Genomic DNA, 24,731 nt, shown 5'->3' on the forward strand with positions numbered 1-24,731 from the left:
TTTTATTTCCCCCCCTCAAAATACAAAATTCAATAAGCACCTTTCTAAAAATGCACGCTTCACTTAAAAAAAAAATTAAAGATGAAAACATCATTGGGACATTTAGGACAAGGAAAAGCTAGCAGATAACTGAATGCCAGCTTGCCTCTCCATTCACATGGTGGAGTTCTGCTTAGTTTATGTTACTATTTGCAAACACGGTCTTCTTAAAGAACCCCGTTTCTCCAGAGAATGGAACTGCCATTGGGTTATGATAAAATTTCAGTGTAACAAATAACACAACCAGAGCCATAGGGCTTCCCCACCAATAATGCTGCTAGACTTAAATATGTTTATGTTGGATTGACTTCCAAGTCAAGGTTGTTAAACTGAATTACAGATCTGAACTTTCCGTTTGCTTCTTTGTCCACGGGTGTGTACAGCTTGAAGCAAACAGTGTATGTTTTCTTCGCTGTTAAGAGTCATTTTATTCCGGAGACGAATGGTTCCTCTGCTTGAAGATGGAGCATGCACATTGCTGGAGAAATGGCTATAACCCAACAAGCAGGACCAGCTGAGAATATTTAACTGCCTGAAACAAAGGATCACATCCTTAACTGCGCCTTCGGTGGTTGCAGAGCAGATCATAGGAATGGTAAAATTTAAAAAAAAGCCTTTTCAAGAGTCTGAGGCCCAGGGCACAACATTAACCTGCCCTTCACACATGCTTTCTTCTCACAGTGTTGTTGTTTCTCCACTGAAGTCTCGCTCAATAATTGTAAGTGTAGGAGTGGTGACGGGAAGCCTGAAATCCTGAAATGAGTCTTGCTGTTCTAGTCTACCCAATTCATTTTGTGGCGCTGAATGGAAAATATCGATCCATCGGGGCACCTGCCCCTCCTTTAAAAAGGCCCTCAGCATCTGAAGCCATGTTTCTCAGCCTTGGCCACTTGAAGAGGTGTGGACTTCAACTCCCAGAATTCCCCAGCCAGCCATACTGGCTGGGGAATTCTGGGAGCTGAAGTCCACACCTCTTCAAGTGGCCAAGGCTGAGAAACACTGATCTGAAGCTTTCACTTCCCACCCTGCCTAGCGACAGGGCTGGCCCTGCCAACGAGCATCTTGATCAAATTTGCTCCATTTGATTCTTGCATCTAATCTGGTGCAAAGCGACCTCCTACTCCCCGGAGGATTTTCCTCCTTAGCCGCCATTCTCAGAACCTCCACTGAATGTGTTATTTTAATAACTCTCCTTATACTCCATATTTTTGGTGCCCTTTTTTTTTGTTCTTATCCAGGTTGGGTCTCTCTCCCCCCCCCCCATTAATTACACTATTGTGGAAGAAATTCATTAAAGGTGTTTCATATTGCTACTGAGGAACAAATAAGCACTCTCGTTAATGCTGGCGCAAGGGAACTAAGAAAATTAAAACTGTGTTATATATTAACACAGTTTTAATTTTCTTGCAAATATAGCCCCCTTTGTGCCTGCTATAAGGGGATTTGGTGTTGGTTTTAGAGAGCAGTAACCCAACACATCGCTGGTTTATTGGATACTTCATTGTGGTTTCCTACAAGGAACTCGAGAGATTCTTTTTTTGAGTGCATTTTTGGAAAGTTCTGTTCCATTGAAAAAGAAAAAGCTGAAGATAAATAAAGAAAAGGAGGCAGGGAGGAGGACCCTGCATTCTCATTGAGCAAAACCAACACGAGAGATCATAGAGTGCCTCCTCCTCATCCCTGAGAATTTCTTACTCTGAAACCAATGGCTGTCCAGAGCTATGAAAGCTACCGTTGCAATAGAAATCGTTATTAGACAAAAAGAAGGGTCTGCAGATGATTAAATGGAGCATCCTCCTTTCCAGGCACAAAACATCTTTGCCCACCCTAGAGCCCCCAGAGATATATTGAGTCACAAACTCCCAGAATTCCCACCTAGCATCCTTTCTAAGCAGGTCAACCTTAACTAGAGCAGGGTTCCTCAACCTCAGCAACTTTAAGATGGGTGGACTTCAACTCCCAGAATTCCCCAGCCAGCATGGGAGTTGAAGTCCACCCATCTTAAAGTTGCTAAGGTTGAGGAACCCTGAACTAGAGGACACCAGCTCGCCATGCATCAAAACCAGCTTGTCTTTTTTGCAACAAGTCCAGGCAGGAAATCTTTCTGACCATTTCAGCAAAGCCCAGGAAAGCTGGATCCTTCCTTTTATTGGTTAGCCTATCCCAGACAAGGGAATTGCAATCTTTTCTTACTGCCTCTGGAAGGAAGGGTTGCCTCCTTCCACCCAGCCCAAAGCAGGAAGCACCACCATCTCCTTACCGGTTCAGAAAGTGTGTCAAATCCGGGCAACCTGATTTGCATGTTTAGGCCAATTACTTGCTGGTTATGCAAAGAATATGACAGGCTGGAAAAGCGTTCATCAACTGCACCCTCTGCTCCTTTCCTACTCTAACCACACCCACCTACCCCGAAATTCTGAACTTTTCCCCTCTTTTTAATGAAAACTGGGGACCCACCTTAGTGGAGGCGAGTGTCAAGTGGGGCTGCAAGAATCCCTGTGAACCTATCCAATCAGACCGTTTGGTAATCTTAGAATTGAAGAAGAACAGACTCCATCTTCAAATTAGCTAAACCCAGGAAGATATACCTTTTCCTGTTCTGGAAACACCACAGTTTTCCCTCATATCCAAGCAGGGCATTTTGGCTGGACTCCAAGAGTCTAAACTGGGCAAGACTCCAGTGCTTTTAATAACAGCTTTGGCAGGTATAGAACCACAGCCTCAGAAAATAAGCAGCTTCATAGGCTAAAATTGTTTTGGAAAAGTAAGGCACGTCTCAATCCAATGACTATCTTTCCCTACCTGCTTCTATATCCAAGCACTTCTTCTATAGGATCTGTGGTCTCATTTACGTTGTCCTTGGCTGCAAAGGGAGCTTAGGGATTCTTTGTAACATACCACCCATTCAACAGCTCTCTAGAATGCTTCTTTGATGCCAGAGCATCAGGTAACATTGTTGTGTGCTCTGTTCCAAAAGCTGCATAGAAAATCTCAGCATCCAAGAAATAATTTTCCAAATTCAGCTGATGCAAAATGTAGCTTCTTAGATGACTAGATCGTTTTTCTTGTTCTTACCTAGATGAGTGAGGTTTCTAGCCAAGAGAGTTGAAGTTCATATCTCATACTAATGAGATCCATCTGTCTGTTTCTAAGGAAGCCACGAGAAGAAGGCGCAATTCCATTTTGGGGTCTCAGGGTTCCATTTCAGTGACCATAGCTGGCTGAATGTGATCTTCACAAAACCCATTTTAGTGACCATAGCTGGCTGGGTGTAATCTTCACAAGTCCCATTTTAGTGACCATAGCTGGCTGAGTGTGATCTTCACAAGTCCCATTTTAGTGACCATAGCTGGCTGGGTGTGATCTTCACAAATCCCATTTTAGTGACCATAGCTGGCTGAGTGTGATCTTCACAAGTCCCATTTTAGTGACCATAGCTGGCTGGGTGTGATCTTCACAAGTCCCATTTTAGTGACCATAGCTGGCTGGGTGCGATCTTCACAAGTCCCATTTTAGTGACCATAGCTGGCTGGGTGTGATCTTCACAAGTCCCATTTTAGTGACCATAGCTGGCTGGGTGTGATCTTCACAAATCCCATTTTAGTGACCATAGCTGGCTGGGTGTGATCTTCACAAATCCCATTTTAGTGACCATAGTTGGCTGGGTGTGATCTTCACCATCTCAGACTTGGGTAGCACTACGCACATTCCTGGTGCCAGGTTGCACAGCTGGGTAGGAGGAAGTCCCTTCCCTGATCCCAATGGGCTGGGTAGAATTGGGAAAGGAGGGAGAATAAGGTCATTAGCAACTGTTTGGAGTGGAGATAGAAGCAAAACATTGTTCTTCTTCAACGATTTTGACTTCCCCTTCTTTTCGGGGGATCTGGTAGAGGAAGGCAATCTCTGAGGAACGCTAACTCAGTGTTGTCCAAACTTGGCTGGGGAATTCTGGGAGTTGAAGTCCACTCATCTTAAAGTGGCTAAGTTTGGACAACACTGCTCTAACTGTATGAGTGACCACCATCCAAACCTTGAGAGCATCCAGGTGCTGCAGAACATCAGACAAATATTGGAGGTAGGGTTCATTTGACTCAGAAAAGTTGAGCAATGTTACGAGGAGCTGAGACTGTTTTTGTCAAACTTGCAATATTTCTCAGCAAGGTTTTGAAAATCCCTAGCCGAGCCATGCCAACCTCAGCCCTAAGATTTTGTAATTGGCTCAGTGAACCAAGGCAAAACCAGTTTAAGTTAAAAGGCAGGCTTGTCATTCAGATGGCGGAGTGGGGGAAGCAAGAAGGAAAAAGAAAGAGAGAAGAAGCAGGTTGAGGAAAATGGAAGGGGAGAGAAGCACAGAGGGCCCATAATATTGGAAGCGACGTCAGCTTCAACAGCAAACTGTTTAAGGCAATATTCCCAATATACAGGGCTACAAACCCCCCACCATCCTTATCATGCATGACCACAGGATCTCTCTCCCAGAAAAAAGTCAGAAGATATCGGCTATACCGACCCAGCTTTATTGTCTTGCCAATTGCAGCATCTGACTTCTCCAAACACTAGCTTTGTGGGAGTAGGAGAGTGTTTGAAGGTATTTTGTATACAGAATAAAGGATAAATAGGGGAATAGGCCTTGGAGGATAAAGGAGCCTGGAAGGGAAATTCCCCATTGTAGTCTGGGCTGGTCTGAGGCCCTGGCAGGACACCAAGGGCCACAATGGAATCTGTGTAGAAAATGCTCTTCTTACAACCAGATCTTGCTATTATTCCACAGCAGGATGTTTACCACATGACCTACCAAGGTGGTTGGGCTGAGATGTCTGTGCAGATGTTCCTCATAGGTGATGGCATAGATGTCTGAGTCCCCTGACCAGCGAGAATTGTCCCATGAAGAGTCACTTGGCTCAACCTTCCTCCCATTGGGGAACTGAAACCACATTGAAAGAAAGCAGTATTTATGTGATAAGTATCAGCCACATCAGCAGCAAGTCACTCTGCACCTAGAAAACTACAGTCAGGAAGAAGGTTGGGTTGACTCGTTACCTGTGGTTTTCTGTCTATTTCCACCACACAACTGTTAGTGCAAGAGTGATGAGTGTGTTATGGGAACACTCAACACTTTAGTTTTTTGCCCCAGATACTCTGATTGTGTACTGCTAGAACCACCAGTAAGGAAACTTGAGTCAATTAGTAACTAACTAGTAACTAGCTAGTAACATTGTGGGAATGGGGCTTTTATGTACAAGAAGTCCCTTCTCTCTCCTTCATGGGCAAATATTCATCTACAACCTCTGTGCTTGGAGAGTCAATTCCACTTGACTTGCTTTGATCAACAACCGCTTCTGCCTAGAAGACCGAGTAGTTATAAACGGGCATTTCCCAGTGAGTTTCACAGAGCAATAATCTGCCATTTTTCAGATTGCCCCCACTCTCTCATTATAGTTCCATCACTTTTGGTCTCACCTGGCGTGACAGGTAGTATTGCTGATTCTCTGGTGGTGTTGGTGGAACTTTCTTGTTTTCTACAAGGGGTAAGGCAGACAAGACATCGCTGTGACTTTGTATTGAGAAAGAGCCACTGCTTCAGTTTCTGGAATTAGGAATTAAAATAATCTTCCAAGACATCTGGGGGAACCTTTAAGAGGGGTTTTAAGTGTGACATTGGTTCAGTTCTATAACTAAGTTTCAGCAGAAGATGCTGGACTTGGTTTGGTCTGAGCCGAAGCAGCAACTTCCAACTTTGGCTAAACTGGGGCCAAAGAATTGAACTGAACTGAATTAAACTGAATTGAATTGTTATGGTTCCCCACTCCAGAAGACTCTGGGTGGCTTACAATATCCCCCCCCCGCCCACAAAAAAACAAACGAAAAGAAAAAACAAAAACAGTAAAACACAAGTAAAATGGTTTAAACCCACATAAACAGGCAGCTTGGACTAAAACAGCTAGAACCATAAACAGTACCAAGAAAACAAACAAACATCCATCAAGGGCCCCACCCAGACCTAACCACAATTAATCCCAGGCTTGGGAAAAGAGTCAGGTCTTAAGGGCCTTCCAGAACCCAGGAGAGGGGGCACCGTCTGTATCTCAGGGGTAGGTTGGGGGTTGCTGTTCCAGAGGGAGGGGGCTGTGATAGAGAAAGATTATAATTGCTGGTGGTTTTCTTTTCCTGACTAGTTGATCTCAGAGTAGCAACGAATTCAACTTTGTTTCTGACGGGCCCGGTGCACAGCCCACCTCTCCGAAGGCAGATCAGCCAGATCACCAAGAACAGCAACGCGAGGATCAGGAGCATCCCAAAGATGCAGCCGATCACGATTCCCGCAATGGCCCCGTCAGTCAGAGAGGCATCTGAAAGGCAGAGGAAGAGAAAGAGTCCAGATTTACAATCATCAGAGTTTTAAGCTTCGTCATTTAATAGAGCTCCTGAATTTCACATTCACCATGCAAGATTGAAGCCTTTCTGAGACTCCAAAAAATCCACCGCGGCCTCCTACTTCCTCTTCTAATTTTAGACCCTACTGGAGTCTAGAGCCATCATCGCAAGAATCATTTCGCTCAAAAACTTTTCAAATCCAGTAATCTGTCTATGTAATGCTTCCTGGAAATCCTAGATCTTCAAAACACTATTATGAAAGGTAGAAGTACCCATGTCTGAGTCTGTGCCTTAAGTCAATGGGGACTGTTCCATTAGGAGCTTCTGCTGATCACATGGCTTGGGACCTTCTCTATTCCCAGATTGGATGCTAAAAGTGGTTAGATCCTGGGTTTTTAAATCATAATTAGTTTTGCAAGAGGCCAGAATCCCTGTAAGCCATTTTTTCATAAAGATTTTTGGCAGCCTAGAGAAATACAGAACTCCTTCAATCATTCTATACTTCCTTCAGCTCTTTCAACTTCTGTAATTACTGTAAAAGAGTTTAAAGTACACAGCAAGCATTGTCCTCATTCAGAATTGACTTTATTGGATGTTAGCCACATCATAATGAATCGAATCTGGCTCTTTAGTTCTGGATTTGTTCAATACATATCAGAGTTGGCTGCATTTACGAAAGTGACTATCGTATCGCAATTGGCTTTGCTCTCAGTGACATCATCATGTTGAGAAAAAGATCCTTTCTATTACATGTGCCCAGTTGCCTGGGATCATCCTTGTGAATAGTCTTAGAGAGAAACTAAATATAACCTGGGGTGAGGTTGGGGCGGTATGGAGTTAAAGCAGAAGCAATTTGAGAAAACAGTGGCAGTCAACAGTGAAAAAGATGAATAATCACATCATTTAGGGATTAGGAGAAAAATATTTCTTATCCTCTGAAAGCAATACTTTTGACACCAAGAAGAGCATTTCTTTAAACCCCTACCTTATACTACTCTTGGTGAATAAGTCTCATTTTTAACAACCATGGTACAGGTAGTCCTCATTTAATGACCACAATAAGGACTGGAAAGTTTGTTGTTAAGTGGGGCGTTGTTAACTGAGTCACACCCAATTTTATGACCTTTTTTGCAGAAGTCATTAAGCAAATCACTGTGGCTGTTAAGCAAATCTTGCAGTCATTAAGCAAATCATTTGGTTCCCCATTAATTTTTCTTGCCAGAAGCCAGCTGGGAAGGTCATAAGTGCGAGCTGGTTGCCAAGTGCCCAGATCACGATCACATGACCACAGGGGTGCTGTGATGGTTGTAAGCGCGAGGACTGGTTGTAAATCCTTTCTTCAGCACCATTGTAACTTCAAATGGTCACTAAATGAATGGTTGTTAAATGAGGACTATCTGTACAGCATTTTAAATGGTTGAGAAGTGCGTCTCTAAAAATGGTAGGTGGAAATGCTTAGCACTGCTGTTCAACTGTTTCAAATGCTTCTGTCTTCCTGTCTATTCTGTGCTATAAAAGCTGGCTCTTTTGTGCTTTTTTTAAAAATCCAGGCTTTAAAAAAAGCATCGTTTTCAGGTGAGCAAGCACGAATGGAAATAGTGTGTCACGGCTCTCTCACATCCACTTCTGTACCATCTGAGCAGTGGGTACACAGACGATCAGAGGTTTCTTGATTCCCCACAGCTTCGATTTCATCGAGCTACACTCTCCCTTATTTATTTTACAGTAGTCTTCTTCTCTGCAGGTTCAGACTCACTGCTAAATAAATATTTCATAACACTTTCTTTGGATGCTGGAATTAATGGCATGGCACGCCCATGGACAGAAATGGATGTAGGTCAAATCTGGAAAGAAACGTCATCTTTTTAAGCCATGAAGTTGCCCTTAAATATTAACAGCTTTTGAAGTATACTGCATTATAGCTCTGAGCAGATTCTTTCATTTTATGTAAACCCAAGTAGCTTGTTTGTCCCCGTGTGTGAAAATAGGACAGCACATTGTGTTGAGGTGTGGTAATATATTCCTGAAGCCATCTGCAAACCCTGTGGCTACTGTCTCCGTTCAACTCAAGAATACCTACCTGGGTGGAGGGTGTGGATTTGAGTGGCATTCCCAGCTTGGGATCCCAGATAAGGCACTATCTGGAAAGCGTAAGTAGTTTGGGGCTGCAATCCTATAATGCTTGCGGATCGGTTGGTAGCTCCTAGAACTTCCACTGTATTCCATTCCTCAGCAGAACGGTGTTTAGGACCTCGCATCTGAATCCAAAAACTGGTCACCGCTGATCCATTTGGGACCGTCCAAGCCAGGTAGGCCGTGCCAGAGTGGGGTCCACTTGACAAAGTCGAGTCAGAGATAGAGGGGCCTGCCAAGAGAGGTGGGCTTCCTGTTGTTTCCACAGAGGTGAAATGCAACAGGTTAGGCCTTCCCAGAGTTAATCCCTGTCACGTCATGATTTACAAAGGCATGGCTGTGATGAGGAGAGCCATCGCACAGTGCAATAGTTTGCAAGTTTATTTAGTTAAGATAACCGTCGACATGTTGGGATCAGAGAGATCCACGTTCAAGTCCTCACTAGGTAACTTGGCACCCATCTCTAGCCCTCAGCTCAGCTCACTTTGCAAGTGAATTGTGAGGAAATGAGAGGAAACCCCCTTGTGTTCCACCTGCAGACAGAAGACTGCAGAAGGCTGACTGATCTGCCCCCTAACAACCTTAGTTCTTAATTCATTCGCACAGCCATTGCACCCATGTGCCTCTTCTAATTTCCGATGCCTCATTTCCAGAATTAAACCTCATGGCTATGGCTGTTCTTTTCAACTACCCTTTCCTACCCCATAATTCTGATTTATAATAGAGAGCAGAGAGTTTAATGCTGAGGCCCTATTCAGAACCAGTAGGTTTGATGAGAAGGCTAGGACCTAAAGCTCAAACATCAACTGAACTGATGTTCTCTATAAGTGTTGGAATAACTTGTTTGGTGCTGTCCTCACATGGAGATAGCTCACCAATAATAGTGAGGTTAGATCGCTGGGATCCCAGTGGATTGGAGCAGATGGTGCTGTAATCTCCCAGATCCTGGGGGGCAGTGAAATTCCAGATGGTAAGATGCATTCTATCGGGACTTAGCTGATAACGGCCTCCTCCAACAGAAATCACGGACTGCTTATCTCCGAACCATTTAATCTCCAAGGGATTGAAGGTGCCTTGGCAATGCAACTGCAGAGTCACTAGCCCTTTGGAGTCACTGAATGCCTGGAATGACAGTGTGACCCCTGAGGGGGCTTCTGGAGAAGGGGGAGAGAAATGCGTTGATGAAAAAGAAGTCTCAAATTCCGAATGGTGACAATTGCGGTTTAAATATTGCATCAGCACGTAGCTCAAATCTGAATAGCTGGAATGGAATGTTTGATTAGTTTTATGGAATAGTTTCAGTGGAATTTATGTTTTACGATTGCCCTTCCCCCCTTTTGCCTTTATTATCTTCCAAGGCTTTCAAACCAACAAATGTTGGGATTTGTTCATCGGATCTTCATAAGCACAACTCTTTGGATTTGATCAGGATGAAGGACAAAGGATGGTACTTCATATGCATGGGGGGTTGAACCTCTCTAATTTCATCACACCAGGGGCTCACAAATAATCATTCACCCATCATTCATTAGCATCTTTTAAGTCCCTGCTAATAAATCATTCCAGTCCCATCATCCAGTCCCTCCCAGCAGCATTTTTAGATAGAACAGCCACATCAGAACAGCTGTTTCTCCAGCTTACCTGGAATCAAGGTGCAATTGTCTTGCCCAGTTAAATGATGACCTAAACAAGTGACTTTAGTGCCACTGATCCCAGCGGGAAATGGGGAGACCAGCAGACTCTGCAGATTAGAGGCACTGACTTCTTCCTTGCGTCCAGGGAGTCCCTGGAAAGTTAGATTAGGGGCAGGTGAACCTCCAGTCCAGGAACAGGCAAAAAGCAAGGCAGAGCCATTATGCACTGAAGTCAGGGAACAGCGAGGAGATCCAGAAGGACATTCTAGAGATGAGTAACAAAGAAGAAGAGGATGACCATCCATGCACTTTTCTGGATTAGGAATGCTTTAACGTTAGAAAAAGAGAGGCAAACCATGGATACAACATATTACAGCTTGACACACTTGTTGAACCATTCCTGTAATGTAACGTACAGGGCATGGAGTCACTGCAGGAAAAGGTGGTAGTGGTGACCAATGATTAAGAAGTCCACTTAGTTTTTCAAAAACACCACCAAGATGGACTCTCCCTGTATAATATTCCATCTATCTAACCTACTGCTATCTAACCTACTGTATCTATCTAACCTACTGTAATCTTTTAGGGGCTGCTATGTAACCTACTGTAATCTTTTGCTATAAACCAACCTTCTCTGAGTGGGACTGGGGAAGGCAGGCAAAGATTGTGGGTATTTCAAACAATTGTGCGGGGTAGGAGAAATCAGTGTGCACTTAATAATGGAAGAAAAACATTTGATTTGCAGAGGATCTTGGGGGGGACCTTCAGATTGTTTTTCAAGTCTGGATGCCTTCCAGGTGCTCTTCTCCTCATCCATAGTCCTAGAATCTCCTCTACCTACAACACCCCAAGGAAAAAGCAGAATTCCCCTCCATTTTTTTCAGCCAGAGAATGGGGTTCCAGAAGCAGGGAAACTTTTAAGCTACATTGCTAATGAAGCTCATGGGTGGGGGATGTGGGTCTCTCGGCAGTTCCTTACTTCAGCCAGAATTTGGGGAGGGAGGCACGCAATGAATCCCCATTTCTCCTTAAGAGAACTGAAGCCCTGAGCACAACATATTCTGTCTCATGAAATGTATACATGTGCACATACATGCATCTATCGGAACTGTGGCAAACAACGCCTTGACCTATGGCCTATTTTTCTCTTGACGTTCTCCATCTCTCTTTCCATGGACAATCACATGCCTTACTTCTAAAAACCAATTCCAATGATCGATTAGAGGGACAGGCTATATAAGGAATCTGCAAACCAAATCAACAGTGTTGGGTTCCATGGGGTGTGTGTGTCTGTGTCTCCATGTCCCAAGACAAAAGCAAAAGCAAGAAGCAGAAGCTTAGTTAACCACCAAGGACCACGGAGAGCACTTTTGCTGGAATTCTTCACATAACACCACAGCGCAGATTGAGATGAACAGGTGAGGTGGTTTCTAGAAACTCACAGCCATTCCTTTCTTGTTACTCAATTGCCACTTAACTTTTCTCTTCCTGCAACTCACTGTTACTCACTGTCAGCATTTCTATTAGTCCATCCTGCCTAACATCTTCCAGAAAAGGGCAGGTACATTGTTCTGAACAGTCTACCGCATTTATGTTCCCAAAGCACATCCACAATCACCCCAACTCAGAAGACATTTCAAGGCTATAATTTATATTAGTATCATTCTGACTTCTACTCCACCTTTCTGTTCCAATGGCAGCAGGTTACTGCAACTCAGCTGGACCAGAAGTGGGAGAAATATCCGTGCAAACATTCATATAGAACAGTGATGAACCCAGTTTCCAATGCTTGGCTTAATTTCCGTAGCTCTTTGGTAACAGTCAGCTCAGCATTTGGACAGAAGTGATCTGTCTCTTGTCTGGCTGACTGCAGAAGGAAAGGGAGAAAGAAAAGAAGATGGCAGACAGAGAAAAGTATAGAATTTTATTCATTGTTTCTTTGACTCCTGGTGAGTTTTCTCCCTACTCACAACTAGCAAGAACCCTTCTATAGATTACCCTGAGAGTGTATGGCCTACAACATGAAACAGGTTCCCTGCTCCTATTATAGATCTGCATTTTGGATTTCAACTTCTCAAGGCACTCGGTGACAGTGACCACCAGGAGGTGAACAATAGAAAAATTCCACCCTCCTTCCAAGGGTGGGTGTGTGGGGAAGTCATGTAAAACCTTGTACTTGGGGGCATGACATAATGTAACATCTATATCCTCTGCTCTGAGATCTTAAAGGAAGGTGGACTGTATATACAATCCTGAGAGCACTTCAAGGCACTCTGGGAACTGTAGTACCTCGAAAAGATCTAAAGTTTCCCAGCTGGCCCTCTGGCCAATTACAACTCTCCTGTTTTTTAAAGGAAGTACTGCCATTGAAATAATATAACTACTTCTTCCTTCTTCCCTTTGAGCAATTCTATTCACTTTGATGAAAGCACCATTGCTACAAAAATTCTGTTGAAGAACAGAACATTGTAGAGGGCGGCATTCCTGCACTTATGAGGAAACAAGGTGGCTGAGGGGGTTGTGTGACAGAGAAAAAGAGAGAGCTAAAAGTATGTATGTATGTTCTTGCATTATGCACCCATCTGTTTAGTGGTCTGCATCTTCCCTGGCTTCCATTTATCCCAAAGGAAGAGATCAGAGAGAGAATGTCTTCTACAGCCCTTCTAAAGTAGCAGTGTTCAAGGAGACCCACCCTTTAAAAACTCTTGGCAAAAAAGTTGCCTGTGAAGATCAATCATCCATCCAGTTTCTCTACGAAATTGGTAGCGAATTCCCAAAGGCCTTTGAGGTCCAGCTCTGCTATAAACCTTTCTAGAAATATGTTTCAGGCTCCTCTATGCCTACATCTTCCCTTTAAGATCAGCACCCCCACCCCCCCCACCCCCAGAACAGGGAAGGAAGATAAAGGCAAAGTCAACTAACGGGCAACGGTGATACGGCGAGTGTTGCGAAACTGCAGCCGCGTCTGCTGATTGATAGCCAGGCAGGAATACAGCCCTCCCTGATTCAGCTGCACTCTGCGGAGCTGCAGAACAGGTGAGGAAGGGACGTAGCGATCCTTATCGTCAGCCACATTCCAGTAGATCTTTGCTGGGGGGTTGGAGGGTGCCAAACATGTGAGACTGACAGTGCTGTTCACCAGCACAAAACTCCCTGCGTCTGAATCCCGCTCAGAGGACGAGACAGCAATTGTTGGGGTCTCTGGACCATCTGGGTGAAATCAAAAGAGCATAACTAGGTAATGCTGTATTCATGCAATGTCTGTTTAGATACAACTATCTGGCCCATCTGCAGGGCCCTGCTTTCTCTCCCTGGCATTGGTCACCCAGGCTTTGGCCTTATTGACGAAGGGGCCAATTAATTTGATGGAGAAGCTATTTATCCATAGAAAGGGAGCTGTATCTTCTGTCCTTTGGGGCAGTCCCTCTGATACACGAAGGGTTTGTTGCAGGGCCTGGCATGTCTGCTTTTGTTCGCAACTGGGCTGAACTTCCTTCCTCCTGAAACCTACAGAGGAAGGGGATGCCGACTTCAGGCAGCAAACAATATCGTTCCATCCAATCCTTTGCAAGATCGGAAGCCACGGAATGTTAGGAAAAACTTTCTAACAGGACATGTGTGCAACAGTGGGGCTTATGACTGAAGGTGGGCTCCCATTCATGGGGTTTGTGCAATCTGGGGCTGGTGAGCCATAAAGGACTGCATTCATTGGCCTAAATGGTCCATTCAACTTTACAGTTCTACAGCTCTACAAAACAAAGCACGTGAAAATGGATATTGCAAGGGTGTACTCACAATACACAGTCAGGTTGGCGGTACCAGTGGCATTCCCAAAAGGGTTGGAGATGGTACAAGAGTAGACACCAGCATCAGTCCGTAGTGGGTTTCTAATTTGCAGGTAACCAGATGAATGTAAGTATCGGGGATTATCATCCAGGCTGTGACCATCCTTGGTCCAGGAGACAAAACCACGGACAGGGGTGCAGTTGAAGGCCACTGAACTGTTTCTTTCTATCACTTCTGCAGATGATGGGATCACAGAGATGTTGCCCACCTCCTCTAAGGAAACACACAGGTATGAGACATCTATGGCACCTGCACCTTTAGCACACAAGGGCTTTGCAAAAAGACAAGGCAAGAGCCTCTGATGTGCTAATGCTGCTCAAATTAATGAGCTGACCTGCATATATGGAGGTAAGAGTTTTCTTGCATAACTTCATGCAAAAAAAGTCTCCAGTAAGGACAAGCAGCAAACCATGATGGCCAAAACATAGGAGGAGGGTTCATGCAAGAAAGCAGATTAAGATAAAATGGGATAAGGTAACTTGTGCTCAATGTGGGAATTCAGTAATTATCTTGGCATATTTGTGAACCTGGGTCGTCATATGAAACCCCAGTTTAGTGTATTTGTTTGGACATAGTGTGTTATGTTACATGGACACAACAATGTGTTTTGTTAACTAGGGTGTAGCACAGGGCTGGGGAGAATATGGACTTCAGTATACAGATGACTTACAGCTCCTAGAATCTCTGACCATCGGTGTGCCAGCTGGAGCTGTTGGGGATTGAATTGCAACACCAACAAATGTAGGCTCCAAAAATTTGGCAGAGCAAAATTAAAAAGAGAGAAGAAATAAATAAGAAGAGTTGGCTGGCAAGATCAGGAGCTTCCTTTTTAATAGGGCTGTTGAGATGTTAGTGGCACCAAAGAAAGCATGTTCGTGACAATGGAATGAAAACTTGGTCCAACTCACCATAAACTATAATAGTGATGTTGCCCTTCTGGGCAAAACTCCCCAGGGGGAAGATCTCCACCGAGTAGATGCCAGAATCCATGGTCCTCAGTGCAGAAATATTGAGGTTACCCTGCCTGGGGTCCACGCTGAACTGAGAACGGAAGCTTGAGTCTACCACAACTGTAAAATTGGGGCGCAGGTTTCCTATTGCCAGAATGGTTGCATTCCTCCTCCAGATGATAGCAATTTGGCTCGGAGCAGAGGGTAAAGAGAATGGGATGGGGAGAGAAATAGAATCCCCAACAAGCACAGCCAGAGGGGATGAAGACAGAACAGGGAATAATGGGACTGAAAACAGAGAAAACCAGTAGACAGTCATTATAATTTTCTATCAATGGAGACACATTAATCATTGCACTGGGTAGAATTACCTTCTCTGGGCTGCAAAAGCCTCGGTGACCACCGGAGGGCAGCAGAAAGAGTTTTCTGTAGCCCTTGGTTGACTCTGGTGGTCATTCAGATTTTTGCAGCCCAGATATGGTAGCCCTTGCAGAGGGGGAAATGACCCCTCTAAAGGGCAACATAAACCCATCACATCTACCCGTCCCACCCGGTCAGGCAGAGAGGGCATGTGGAGAGAATGTCGGCTGGTGGGGCCCAGGAGAAGACCCCTTTGGAATATTCTCCCCCCCAGAGGCGCGGCGGCCCCCTACCCTCCTGGCTTTCCGGAAAGGACTAAAGATCTGGCTCTGGCAGTGTGCATGGGGAGATAAGAGCTCTAATTGATCCTGGGGATGGCTGGCACCCTGATGACCCTCCCTGAGTTATTCTCCCATCCCATCATTTTTTGGAATTTATTATTTATTTAAGACTGTTTTTATATTGTATTTTAATGGATTTTACCTTTTCTGTAAACCACCCAGAGTCACTGTTTAATGAGATGGGCAGTGACAAATCTGATATATCAGTAAATACGAATAAACATAATACGATAGCAAATTGGTGGGAAAATTAAGTGGAAAAATTTTGGCAGGTGGGGAGGTAGAGGAAGCCCTCTAGCCCAACCACGTAGCTAGATGGCTCAGGTCTCCCTTGTATCAGCCATCTTCTCATCACAATATAAAACCGCTCCTGCCCTCCCCTCTCATTCAAGCAAACGGTCAGTTATTTACTTTTTAAATAACTTCCTAACAACCATGGAGTTTTTGCAGCAGACATCAAAACGTCTTCCACCATCTGTGTCCCAGCCTTAAATCCAAGGAACGCCAATTTAAATAAGTGGCTATCCTCAAGCAATAGCTTCTGTTCATGTGAATGTTAATAAGCAAATAATCAAATCAATACATAAATTTTCCTAGTTTCCTTCCGCTTTCCCCATCAGCTCCTTACACAAACACTCACCCAATAATTTTTGTCCCTCCGTGGGCCATCAAAGAACCGTAAAGATTGCTTAAAGACTGGGGAAGAGAGATAACTTCCTGTTACAGGTTCCCACAAATAACACACTTTTAAAACTGATAATCAGCCAGGCAATCTGGCTCTGGCCAAATGTTATCTAGTTCCCTTGGAATTAGCTTTTTAAACATTTTTATTTATTTATCTTATTTATTCAATTTCTATGGCCGCCTATCTCAGCCAAGTGACTCTGGGCAGCGAGCAATCATAAAATCAATGAAAAACCGAATACAAACACAATGCAAGGAATAAATATATATAGAAGTCGGGAAAATCATAACCATAGATGTTACTGTAACCAGGAAACAGGGCCCTTAACACAGTCATGATCCCAGGCCCGGGCACATAACCAGGTCTTCAAGGCCTTACGAAAGGCCAACAGGGTTGGGGCCATCCAAATCTCTGGAGGGAGAACGTTCCACAGGGCAGGGGCTATGGCAGAGAAGGCACGTCCCCTGGTCCTCGTCAGCCAACATTTCTTGGCTGACGGGACCCACAACGTGCCCAACCTGCCAGATTGAATTGAATGGGTAGAAAGGGAAGATGGTCCCTTAGGAGGTAACCTGGTCGTAAGCCATGAAGGGCTTTAAAGGTGACAACCAGCACCTTGAATTCCCCCTGGAAATGTACCGGCAACCAGTGGAGCTTGTGCAATAGTGGTGTTACACATGTTGAATATCCGACACCATTTACTACCCATGCAACCGCATTCTGTACCAGTTGAAGCTTCCGAATGCTCTTCAAGGGCAGCCCCACATAGAGCGCATTGCAATAATTCAGACAAGAGGTCACATACACGTATAAAGAGATACAAAGATCAGAGCCATTAGAAAAGTCAGGCATTATTATTTCAAAATAACTAAGCGTGTCAAGAGGGCTTCAAATATTGCTGCCTGGCGTCACGTTTAAAACTAGCTGGATCTGGCATTGTTTTGGGATCGCTGGAAGTGGGCAGTAGACTTAGGCCTAAAAGTGTTGGGCTCAAACCCTATTTAAGGGATGAGCTTGGCTAAGTTTAAGCAACTTACCCTTTGTTTTCCTAAAATGGCCAGCTTCACAGAGTTGTGAGAAATGCAGGGCGTAAAGCACTACCAGTAGTAGAAAGGCTGGGCACGTCTGAAAATGGGTAGGGTTTCAGAATTTGTGCTTCAAATATTTTCCCCTCTCTTTATTGAATTCCCCAACCCAGTTATAATCGTAGCTAAGAGAAAGGGAAATGTCCTTCCTTCCTTCCTTCCTTCCTTCCTTCCTTCCTTCCTTCCTTCCTTCCTTCCTTCCTTCCTTCCTTCCTTCCTTCCTTCCTTCCTTCCTTCCTTCCTTCCTTCCTTCCTTCCTTCCTTCCTTCCTTCCTTCCTTCCTTCCTTCCTTCCTTCCTTCCTTCCTTCCTTCCCTAAATTACCATACTGAAATAAGAATTCCCTTAAGAATCCTTCCTACTTCCTTCAGTTTAGCTGGAGAAAGGAGATAAACACCCTAGGCTGAGATGGGGTTGGTTTGAGGCTCCTCATAATGTGGGAGCCCAGCTGAAGTGGTCAGACGAGAAGAATCCAGAGCAGATACCACCTGAAAACAGATTCCTTTTCCACCACCTTCAAACCCCATTTCTGTAGCCTCAGCTTTCTCTTCTAATTAGTTGTAATGAACATTATATAGTCATGAGCACTGATACTAAAACTCAATCCCCAAGCTTGCCAACAGCTGTTTTAAATTTGTATACATTTAAATAAATTAAACTTCCGTTAAATAATTTACTTTTACAAGGCAGGCTGATCACCATGACATTTTCCTAGAAAAGGAAAGACCTGGAATCTCTTAATAAGTATTACTAAAAAAAATCCCATTTCCACTCAGTCCCCCTGTTCTGCTCTGATTGCTTCCCCTAAGAAATAAACTCACACACACACAAAAAAAACCCTCATCTCTTCAAATATCAAGATAAAGTTTGATTTTTTTTTTCATGCAGAAGAACATCCAAGTATCTACTTGCATAGCAAATATAATCCCTTTTAAGAGGGTGTTATAATAATGAATTCCTACCCTGGGCAGGGGTTGCACTAGATCAGTGTTTTTCAAAGTTGGCAGCTTTAAGACAGGTGGGCTTCAACTCCCAGAATTGGGGAACGGTGCTGGCTGGAGAATTCTGGGAGTTGAAGTCCACACGTCTTAAAGCAGACAAGGTTGAGAAATACTGACCTAGATGATCCCTTAGGTACCTTCCAATGGCACATTTTATGGTATGAAGGACTTCTGCCCAGTAATTTGTTGTATGGCTGGAGAACTAAGATGAACGTGTTAAGGGGGACTCAGCCTCCCTTGCTGTAGACAGCTCTCTTGAAAATAGCTTACCTACATCTTGACTGAAAACATCTCACAAACCCATAATCCTCCACCTAACACATCATGTCCCACATGCCATGAAACCTGCTATGCGCTCCTATCCAGGCTACCCGGTATCATGTGGAAGGAGCCCAAGCCTGGAGTAACAACAACAGCCACTCCGTCTTGCAAACAGCCCAGAACCCAACTTAAATCAGCGCTCGCATTCCCACAGACCTCTTGACTTCCATCGTGAATTGCAGGGCTTTACAAATACAATGCCCCATTTTCCATAATTCAGGAAGAAACTAGAGGACCCATTTCTTAGACAGCACAATTCACCTAGGACTGTTAACATGGAATTTTCTAAGGGAGAGGCCAGAAGAGAATGTGTGCACGTTCCTAGTATCAGGAATTGAACTAAGCGTGTAGAAGACAGGCAAATCTGCAAAACACATTCATTCATTCATTCATTCATTCATTCATTCATTCATTCATTCATTCATTTGATTTCTATAGCCGCCCATCTCAGACCAGTGACTCTGGGCAGCTAACAACAATAAAAACAGTCAACACTTAAAACAGTACAAAAAATTAAATATAAATACAGCCAAGAGATCTTAAAAAACCATTGGTATCAGCACAACCATGAAACGGGGCCCTTCGCACACTTGGGGCCCCAGGCCTGGGCACAAAGCCAGGTCTTCAAGGCCTTCCGAAAAGCCAAAAGAGTCGGGCCATCCTCATCTCAGGAGGGAGGATGCTCCAGAGGGCAGGCGCCACAGCAGAGAAGGCACGTCTCCTGGTCTGCGCCAGCTGACATTCCTTGGCTGACAGGACCTGGAGCATGCCCAGCCTGCCAGACCAGATTGGATGGGTAGAAACAACTGGGAAAAGATGGTGCCTAGATTTGCCCCAAGAACTCCCAGCAACACTAAACCGAATCCCGTCTGGACAGTGATGGTGGCAAATTCATAGATGCTACCTCCCTCTGAGACTATCTGAAAATAATTTATGTTTATTTTCCTTCATCCAGCAGCACGGCCTTCCTTCCCCGCCTCCCCACGCCATGCTAAGGGATTCCAAATTCAACACATTTAAACCAAAAGCTTTCTCATGGTGAGGGGGTGACCGCCCAGAGAAATCAAAAGGAGGTGTGTGATTTAGTTCATTTGGAGTAGCGGAATATGGTTAAAAATCTTTTAGCATAGATTAGATGTGGCGTCGTGCATGAATGCTTGACCTGATTAGTACAGAACTTCAAAGCCACCCTCCCTTTCAGACTACAAGATTGGAAGGGTTGGAACAGATGCTAGAAAGAGCCCTCCGTGAAGTTACAGGGCCGGGGCAGAGGTTCCCTTCCACCAAGGAGAAGCAGCCCGCCAAATCAAGTCTAAGGTATCAAGGTGAGGGACTCCATTTTCAGCCTGGAAGGACCACCTGGAATCAATGACTGGAACCATCTGGATCGAAAGGATGCCTCAGGGTAGATAGGAGACCTTTTGCACAGTCCGATGGATGAGTGAGATAACCCCAGGGCAAACTTTTAGCCTCATTGTCCTAGTTCAATGATTCCCAAATCTTGTGCTTTGTAAGGGTGGACACTCAAAATGCTCCTGGTCACGCTGGAAACAGGAATGCTGAGGTGGCCACTGGTTTGCTGGCCATTCTAGAAGTACTTTGAACTCAAGAGAGCTGTTTCGAGCTTAAAACCCCTTCCAGAACGATCAGAAAAATTCATTTCGAGCTCAAGTTACTAGCAGGCTTAAAAGATTTTGAAACCTTTTGCACACCTCTAGTGCTCTGTTTGATTTTGACTTAGTATGTTGTGTGAACTCAGCTAGTTGTAGCTTATTGAACTAACCGGGGCTTAGCACAATGGGAGAGTGAGGAAGAAAAAAGGTTCTCTCTGACACCTGAAATTGCCTCAGAATGAACTGAATTGGTTTATTTATTGAATTATTTCCCTGCTAAACCACTGTGCCAGGATTGCTGTGTCAATGAACAGCTCAAGTGGATCATCCTGATTTTTGGGAATAGTTACAACATCTTGTCATCTCAAAATGCTCCAACCTTTGCCATAAGCCTGGTCAAATTCACATTTGTTTTGCTAAAACATAACTTACTTGTGAACTCAATCACTTGAATCCTTGCTCCCAGCACCTCTTCCACCTCAGTATAGTCTGGTGGGTTAACCTCATCTCCTTTATTTTGGCCTTTTGGTGTCCTTGATCTGTTTTCACCCAAAGAGTACTCCTGTCTGAAATTCATCTCCACACATACAAAGGGCAAGTGATGAAATGTATAGGCTAGCCCCATTCGAACACTGATGTATGTGGGGCAGAATGTTTGATGGAGGTCCAAGATGAGTTCAGTCATGTAAGATCCATCATTAACTGAGAACCCTACAGGAATAGAACTCCCAACCTGAAGAAGGACCTATGCAAGTTCATGAGAACATTGCTACTAGTTTTCTACTCTTCTGCACTAGATCTTCCACCCAGTTCAGGACAAAAATGATAGGCAACTAAGATGATGACATCAAGAATTAGATGAATGAGTACAACTCTACTCCCTTCCCTACATCCTTTGAAGGTACACAACCTACTTTCTGAAGAGGCCTCGCTTAAAACATTGAAGGATTGGTCTCACTTCTCTTTTCTTGGCCTTTGGCTTGGCTGAGAATACAAAATGGCGGTCAAACTTAAGAGCCAGCCATTTATGCTTGCAGATTGCATGATGCAGCTGTCCCAAGCTTTTTATGCTTTCCTTAACTTAGGGAGTCTCAGAATGACAAATTGACACCTCCCCCCCCCCCCCTTGTTGGGGTGAGAACATGGCGTGCCAAGCCGCGAAGAAGAGCCCCTCTCCAAAGGTTCCTCCGGCCCTCCTTCCATTTTCTCTTGCAAGTCCATTTATTGCCTGTCAGCACCACCAAGGAGAAACAATGTGCTCCGATTGATTGGCCCAGCCTAATCCCGACCCTTCCTTTTCCATCTCCAGCTCTTTCAAGCCATCCATATAACAAACCCTGAAGCCAGCGGGGCCTCCAGGTCTGAGCCCTTGTAAATTAAAAGCTGCACAACAGCATCGGCCACACGCCAGGGGCTGCATTAGCGGGAGCTGAGTGAGAAAAGCCGGGAGCCAGCGGGGGAAGACGACAGGGGAAGATGGATGAAAATTGGCTCAGTGGGAGCCCAGCAGCCACCACAGGCTGTAATGGATGGTCCAGCCCCCTGAGGGGAGAGGGAGAGGGGCAGGGATGGGAGCAGGCCATAAATCTAACAGGAGGGGGTGGGTGGGGGTGAGCATCCAGGTTCCCCCATGCTGGGCTCTAGTTGAAGAAGGCATTGATAGAAAGGTGGCCATCTTTTAATTGTGAGGGTTTCCCCCCCTTCTTCAGTTCAGCTTAACAGGCAGAAATCAGCATGGAAACGCTTTGGCTAGGATGAGGAAATGGAACAAGTCTTGCTATCTGTCCTGTCGCTGTTAAGGGAGTCACCAAACTCTCTTCTATCCATCACCAAGGCAAGGTGACAACCGAAGGTGGAAAATTTGAGACAGGAAAGAGCACAGGTCGAAATGCTGCTCTTAGACAGTCAGACATGTGCCATCATTACTATCCTCACATTGCTTTCAAACCCTTATTTGCATCCGGCAACTCTCTTTTAAAATCAATGTTTGTTGCCTTATTCCCAGAGATAAAGCGATAAGCTATGGTTCATTTACTGAATAAATTGCTATTGTGTTCACACCACATACTAAGCCAAAGGTTAGGACTTTGATGATGAGTAAACCAGTTGCACAAACAGCTTTTGTTTTCCAAAGCACATTCATTACCTTTTCCTAGTGAGGTTCAGGCTAGATCTGAAAGGTGAAGGTGAAGGTGATGTCTCCTTTGAGTTGAGCTCAATTCCCAGTCATTAGAAGTACACATTGTTGTAGTTTTCTTGGGAAAACACAGAAGTGATTTGCCACTGTTTTCTTCTGAAGCATTTCTTCTAGCTTCTCAATGTAGCCTACAACCCTGAGATTTCCTACTGATGTCCCATCCAGAGACTTTTTTTTTTTTGGTCTGCGCTCAGTCATTGCTGACCCTGCAGTGACTGCTTGGACGAGTCCTTGCAGTTTTCAAGGCAACTGTTTTTCGGAAGTGGTTTGCCAGAGCCTCCTTCCTAGAGCAGAGCCCAGCTGGCGAGCGCAGGAGGCGGGGTTTCCGTTGCTTCGCGCCCTTTTCGGGCACACACAGTTTTTCGCGCTTACCGATTAGTTAGGTCTGCTGGTACCGTACGGCTCCTTTTGCTAACCAGGATCAGAGACTGAGAGCAATACGGCTTATATGTGGTTCTTTTATGGCTGACATAGATTCTGATTTAGACAGTCAGAAACACTGTCATCAATATCAGCATTTCTCTGCTAACTTCCAGATAATCTGACACGGGCATTTTGGGTGTGGGCATGTATGTGACATCATGATGCATATGGCATCATTGTCCCTTATACCAGATGCCTATGAAGCCTAAAGTCCCTTTTGGCCAACATGACAGATGCTGAAAATGGCTCTCCCAAACAAATCTGACCTGGATTAAAATACTCAAAGATCTGCTCTCCAGCTTTCATCTCATGGGGGCCATAGTTCAGCGGTACAGCACATACTGCGCTGTGGGTCTCCGCTACCACCCTGGCATCTTCCCCAGAGTCGAAATTCCTCTATGGTTCTCATCACACCATATCCTAGCCAGCTTAAGCCCAAGAGGGAGCAGGTCGAGCTGCACATTTTAAGCTTGGTTAGTGTTAACCTTGGTCAGTTCCTTTTGTGGCTTTTGCTCATTGGGTAAGCTCAGTCTGTTCGGGTAGCTTGCATTTCGGTTAACTCAATGGTCAGGTGAAGCATGTTGGGTGAAGCTTTGCTTTCCAACCTGTTCTCCTGATTATCGAAAAGAGAGAAAGACAGAGTGCCAGCAACCTCTGGCAAATGCCTATAACCTCAGAACAACACACAGAGAACCATAGCACTTGCACGAGTGCATAAACACACACCCCACACACACACCCCTTCCTCAGTTCAAAAATGGATCGAAGGGGAGAGACTTAAAACACAGCATTTCAGGCAGCAACTAAACCTTTCAAACCATCACTCAGAACAAGTACAACCCGGCCTTTTCCGAGACAGAATTTCCTAATTTAGAGGGGAAATACCGTAAGAGCTCGTGTGGGTGAAGCTGAAAAGTCAGCAAGGTTTTTGTTTCCTCCAACGCAGCTTCCTCCTCAAAGCGGATCAGTCCTAGGTGAGGCAGCTTGTGCAGTGCTGTTGAGTAGCGCACCGCGTTTCTGACCACAACAGCCAATCCTGCTGCGCAAATACCCTTGTAAGAAAAATGGGGCAACCTGGAGGGTCTTACGTTGCTGTGGTGGATGTGCTGAAAATGACTCTCCCAAACAAATCTGACCTGGATTAAAATACTCAAAGATCTGCTCTTCCACTCCCGTGGTTCCTAGCAGGGTGTGGCAATCGAAAGGATTTGGTGGCCCCTAACAGCCCACCTGTGGTAGGGCTCCTTTAAGGGGGGGGGTGTTTTGCACAGGTACATCTTCAACAGCTTCTACAGCCCAGCCTCCTCCTGATCAAATCCATCCTTATTGCCCCAAATTGCTGCTCTTGTAGCAGGACCAGCCCCGCACCTTCCTGGTATTTCAATTCTTGATCCAAGCCGGGTCAGTCGAGGTTCAGCCCTGCACCCCTTAGTCATGGGGTCCACACCTCCAGACAGAGCCTCGCTTGTTCCCATCACACAGCTCAGATTCTGCCAGGAGTCAGCAGGATCAGGCCAGCTGGTGGGGGAGGGAAAGAAACCCTGGAGCCCATTTCCTAAACTCACCCAGCAGCAAGAGCAGACAGATGGCCAGGCTGGAAGGACAACGGACGCCCGGATGCCAGTAAGCCATGCCAGCTTGGCTCAGAGAGGGAGGACGTTGAGGCACGGAAGGCCACGGAGATCGGAGAAGGGCTCACAACGAGTGCCAAGGGAAAGGCAGGGCCGGA

At 45.0% G+C, this 24,731-nt stretch overlaps 1 protein-coding gene across 2 annotated transcripts; it reads right to left on the bottom strand.

Annotated features, from left to right (window-relative positions):
• Nucleotides 1-953: 953 nt before the first annotated feature.
• On the bottom strand, nucleotides 954-24,731 carry VSIG10L (V-set and immunoglobulin domain containing 10 like). 2 transcript variants are annotated; one of them, XM_088139970.1, is made up of 11 exons: nucleotides 24,568-24,731; nucleotides 14,936-15,265; nucleotides 13,977-14,240; nucleotides 13,104-13,391; nucleotides 10,189-10,446; nucleotides 9,423-9,701; nucleotides 8,495-8,779; nucleotides 6,276-6,389; nucleotides 5,500-5,558; nucleotides 4,835-4,963; nucleotides 954-3,805 (listed from the first exon to the last, which is right to left on the bottom strand). In XM_088139970.1, the coding sequence occupies exons 1-11, from the start codon at nucleotides 24,632-24,634 to the stop codon at nucleotides 3,722-3,724; spliced, it is 2,157 nt and encodes a 718-aa protein (XP_087996096.1). In that variant the 5' UTR covers nucleotides 24,635-24,731; the 3' UTR covers nucleotides 954-3,721. The 2 variants fall into 2 exon arrangements, with proteins under 2 accessions (XP_087996096.1, XP_087996095.1); XM_088139969.1 differs by having other exon boundaries at nucleotides 8,495-8,800.

The sequence above is a fragment of the Python bivittatus genome, unplaced genomic scaffold, assembly GCF_059951505.1.
Source record: "Python bivittatus isolate LINGU-HERP-01145 unplaced genomic scaffold, Pbiv_v1 ctg000310_np1212, whole genome shotgun sequence".
Lineage (NCBI taxonomy): Eukaryota > Metazoa > Chordata > Lepidosauria > Squamata > Pythonidae > Python > Python bivittatus.

Coding starts and splice junctions, on each gene's coding strand:
- VSIG10L (XM_088139969.1), bottom strand. CDS start 24,634: ATGGCTTACTGGCATCCGGGCGTCCGTTGTCCTTCCAGCCTGGCCATC. Junction 4,964..5,499: donor AATACTACCTGTCACGCCAG/GTGAGACCAAAA, acceptor ATGTGGTTTCAG/TTCCCCAATGGGAGGAAGGT. Junction 3,806..4,834: donor ATCTCAGCCCAACCACCTTG/GTAGGTCATGTG, acceptor AATTCTACCCAG/CCCATTGGGATCAGGGAAGG.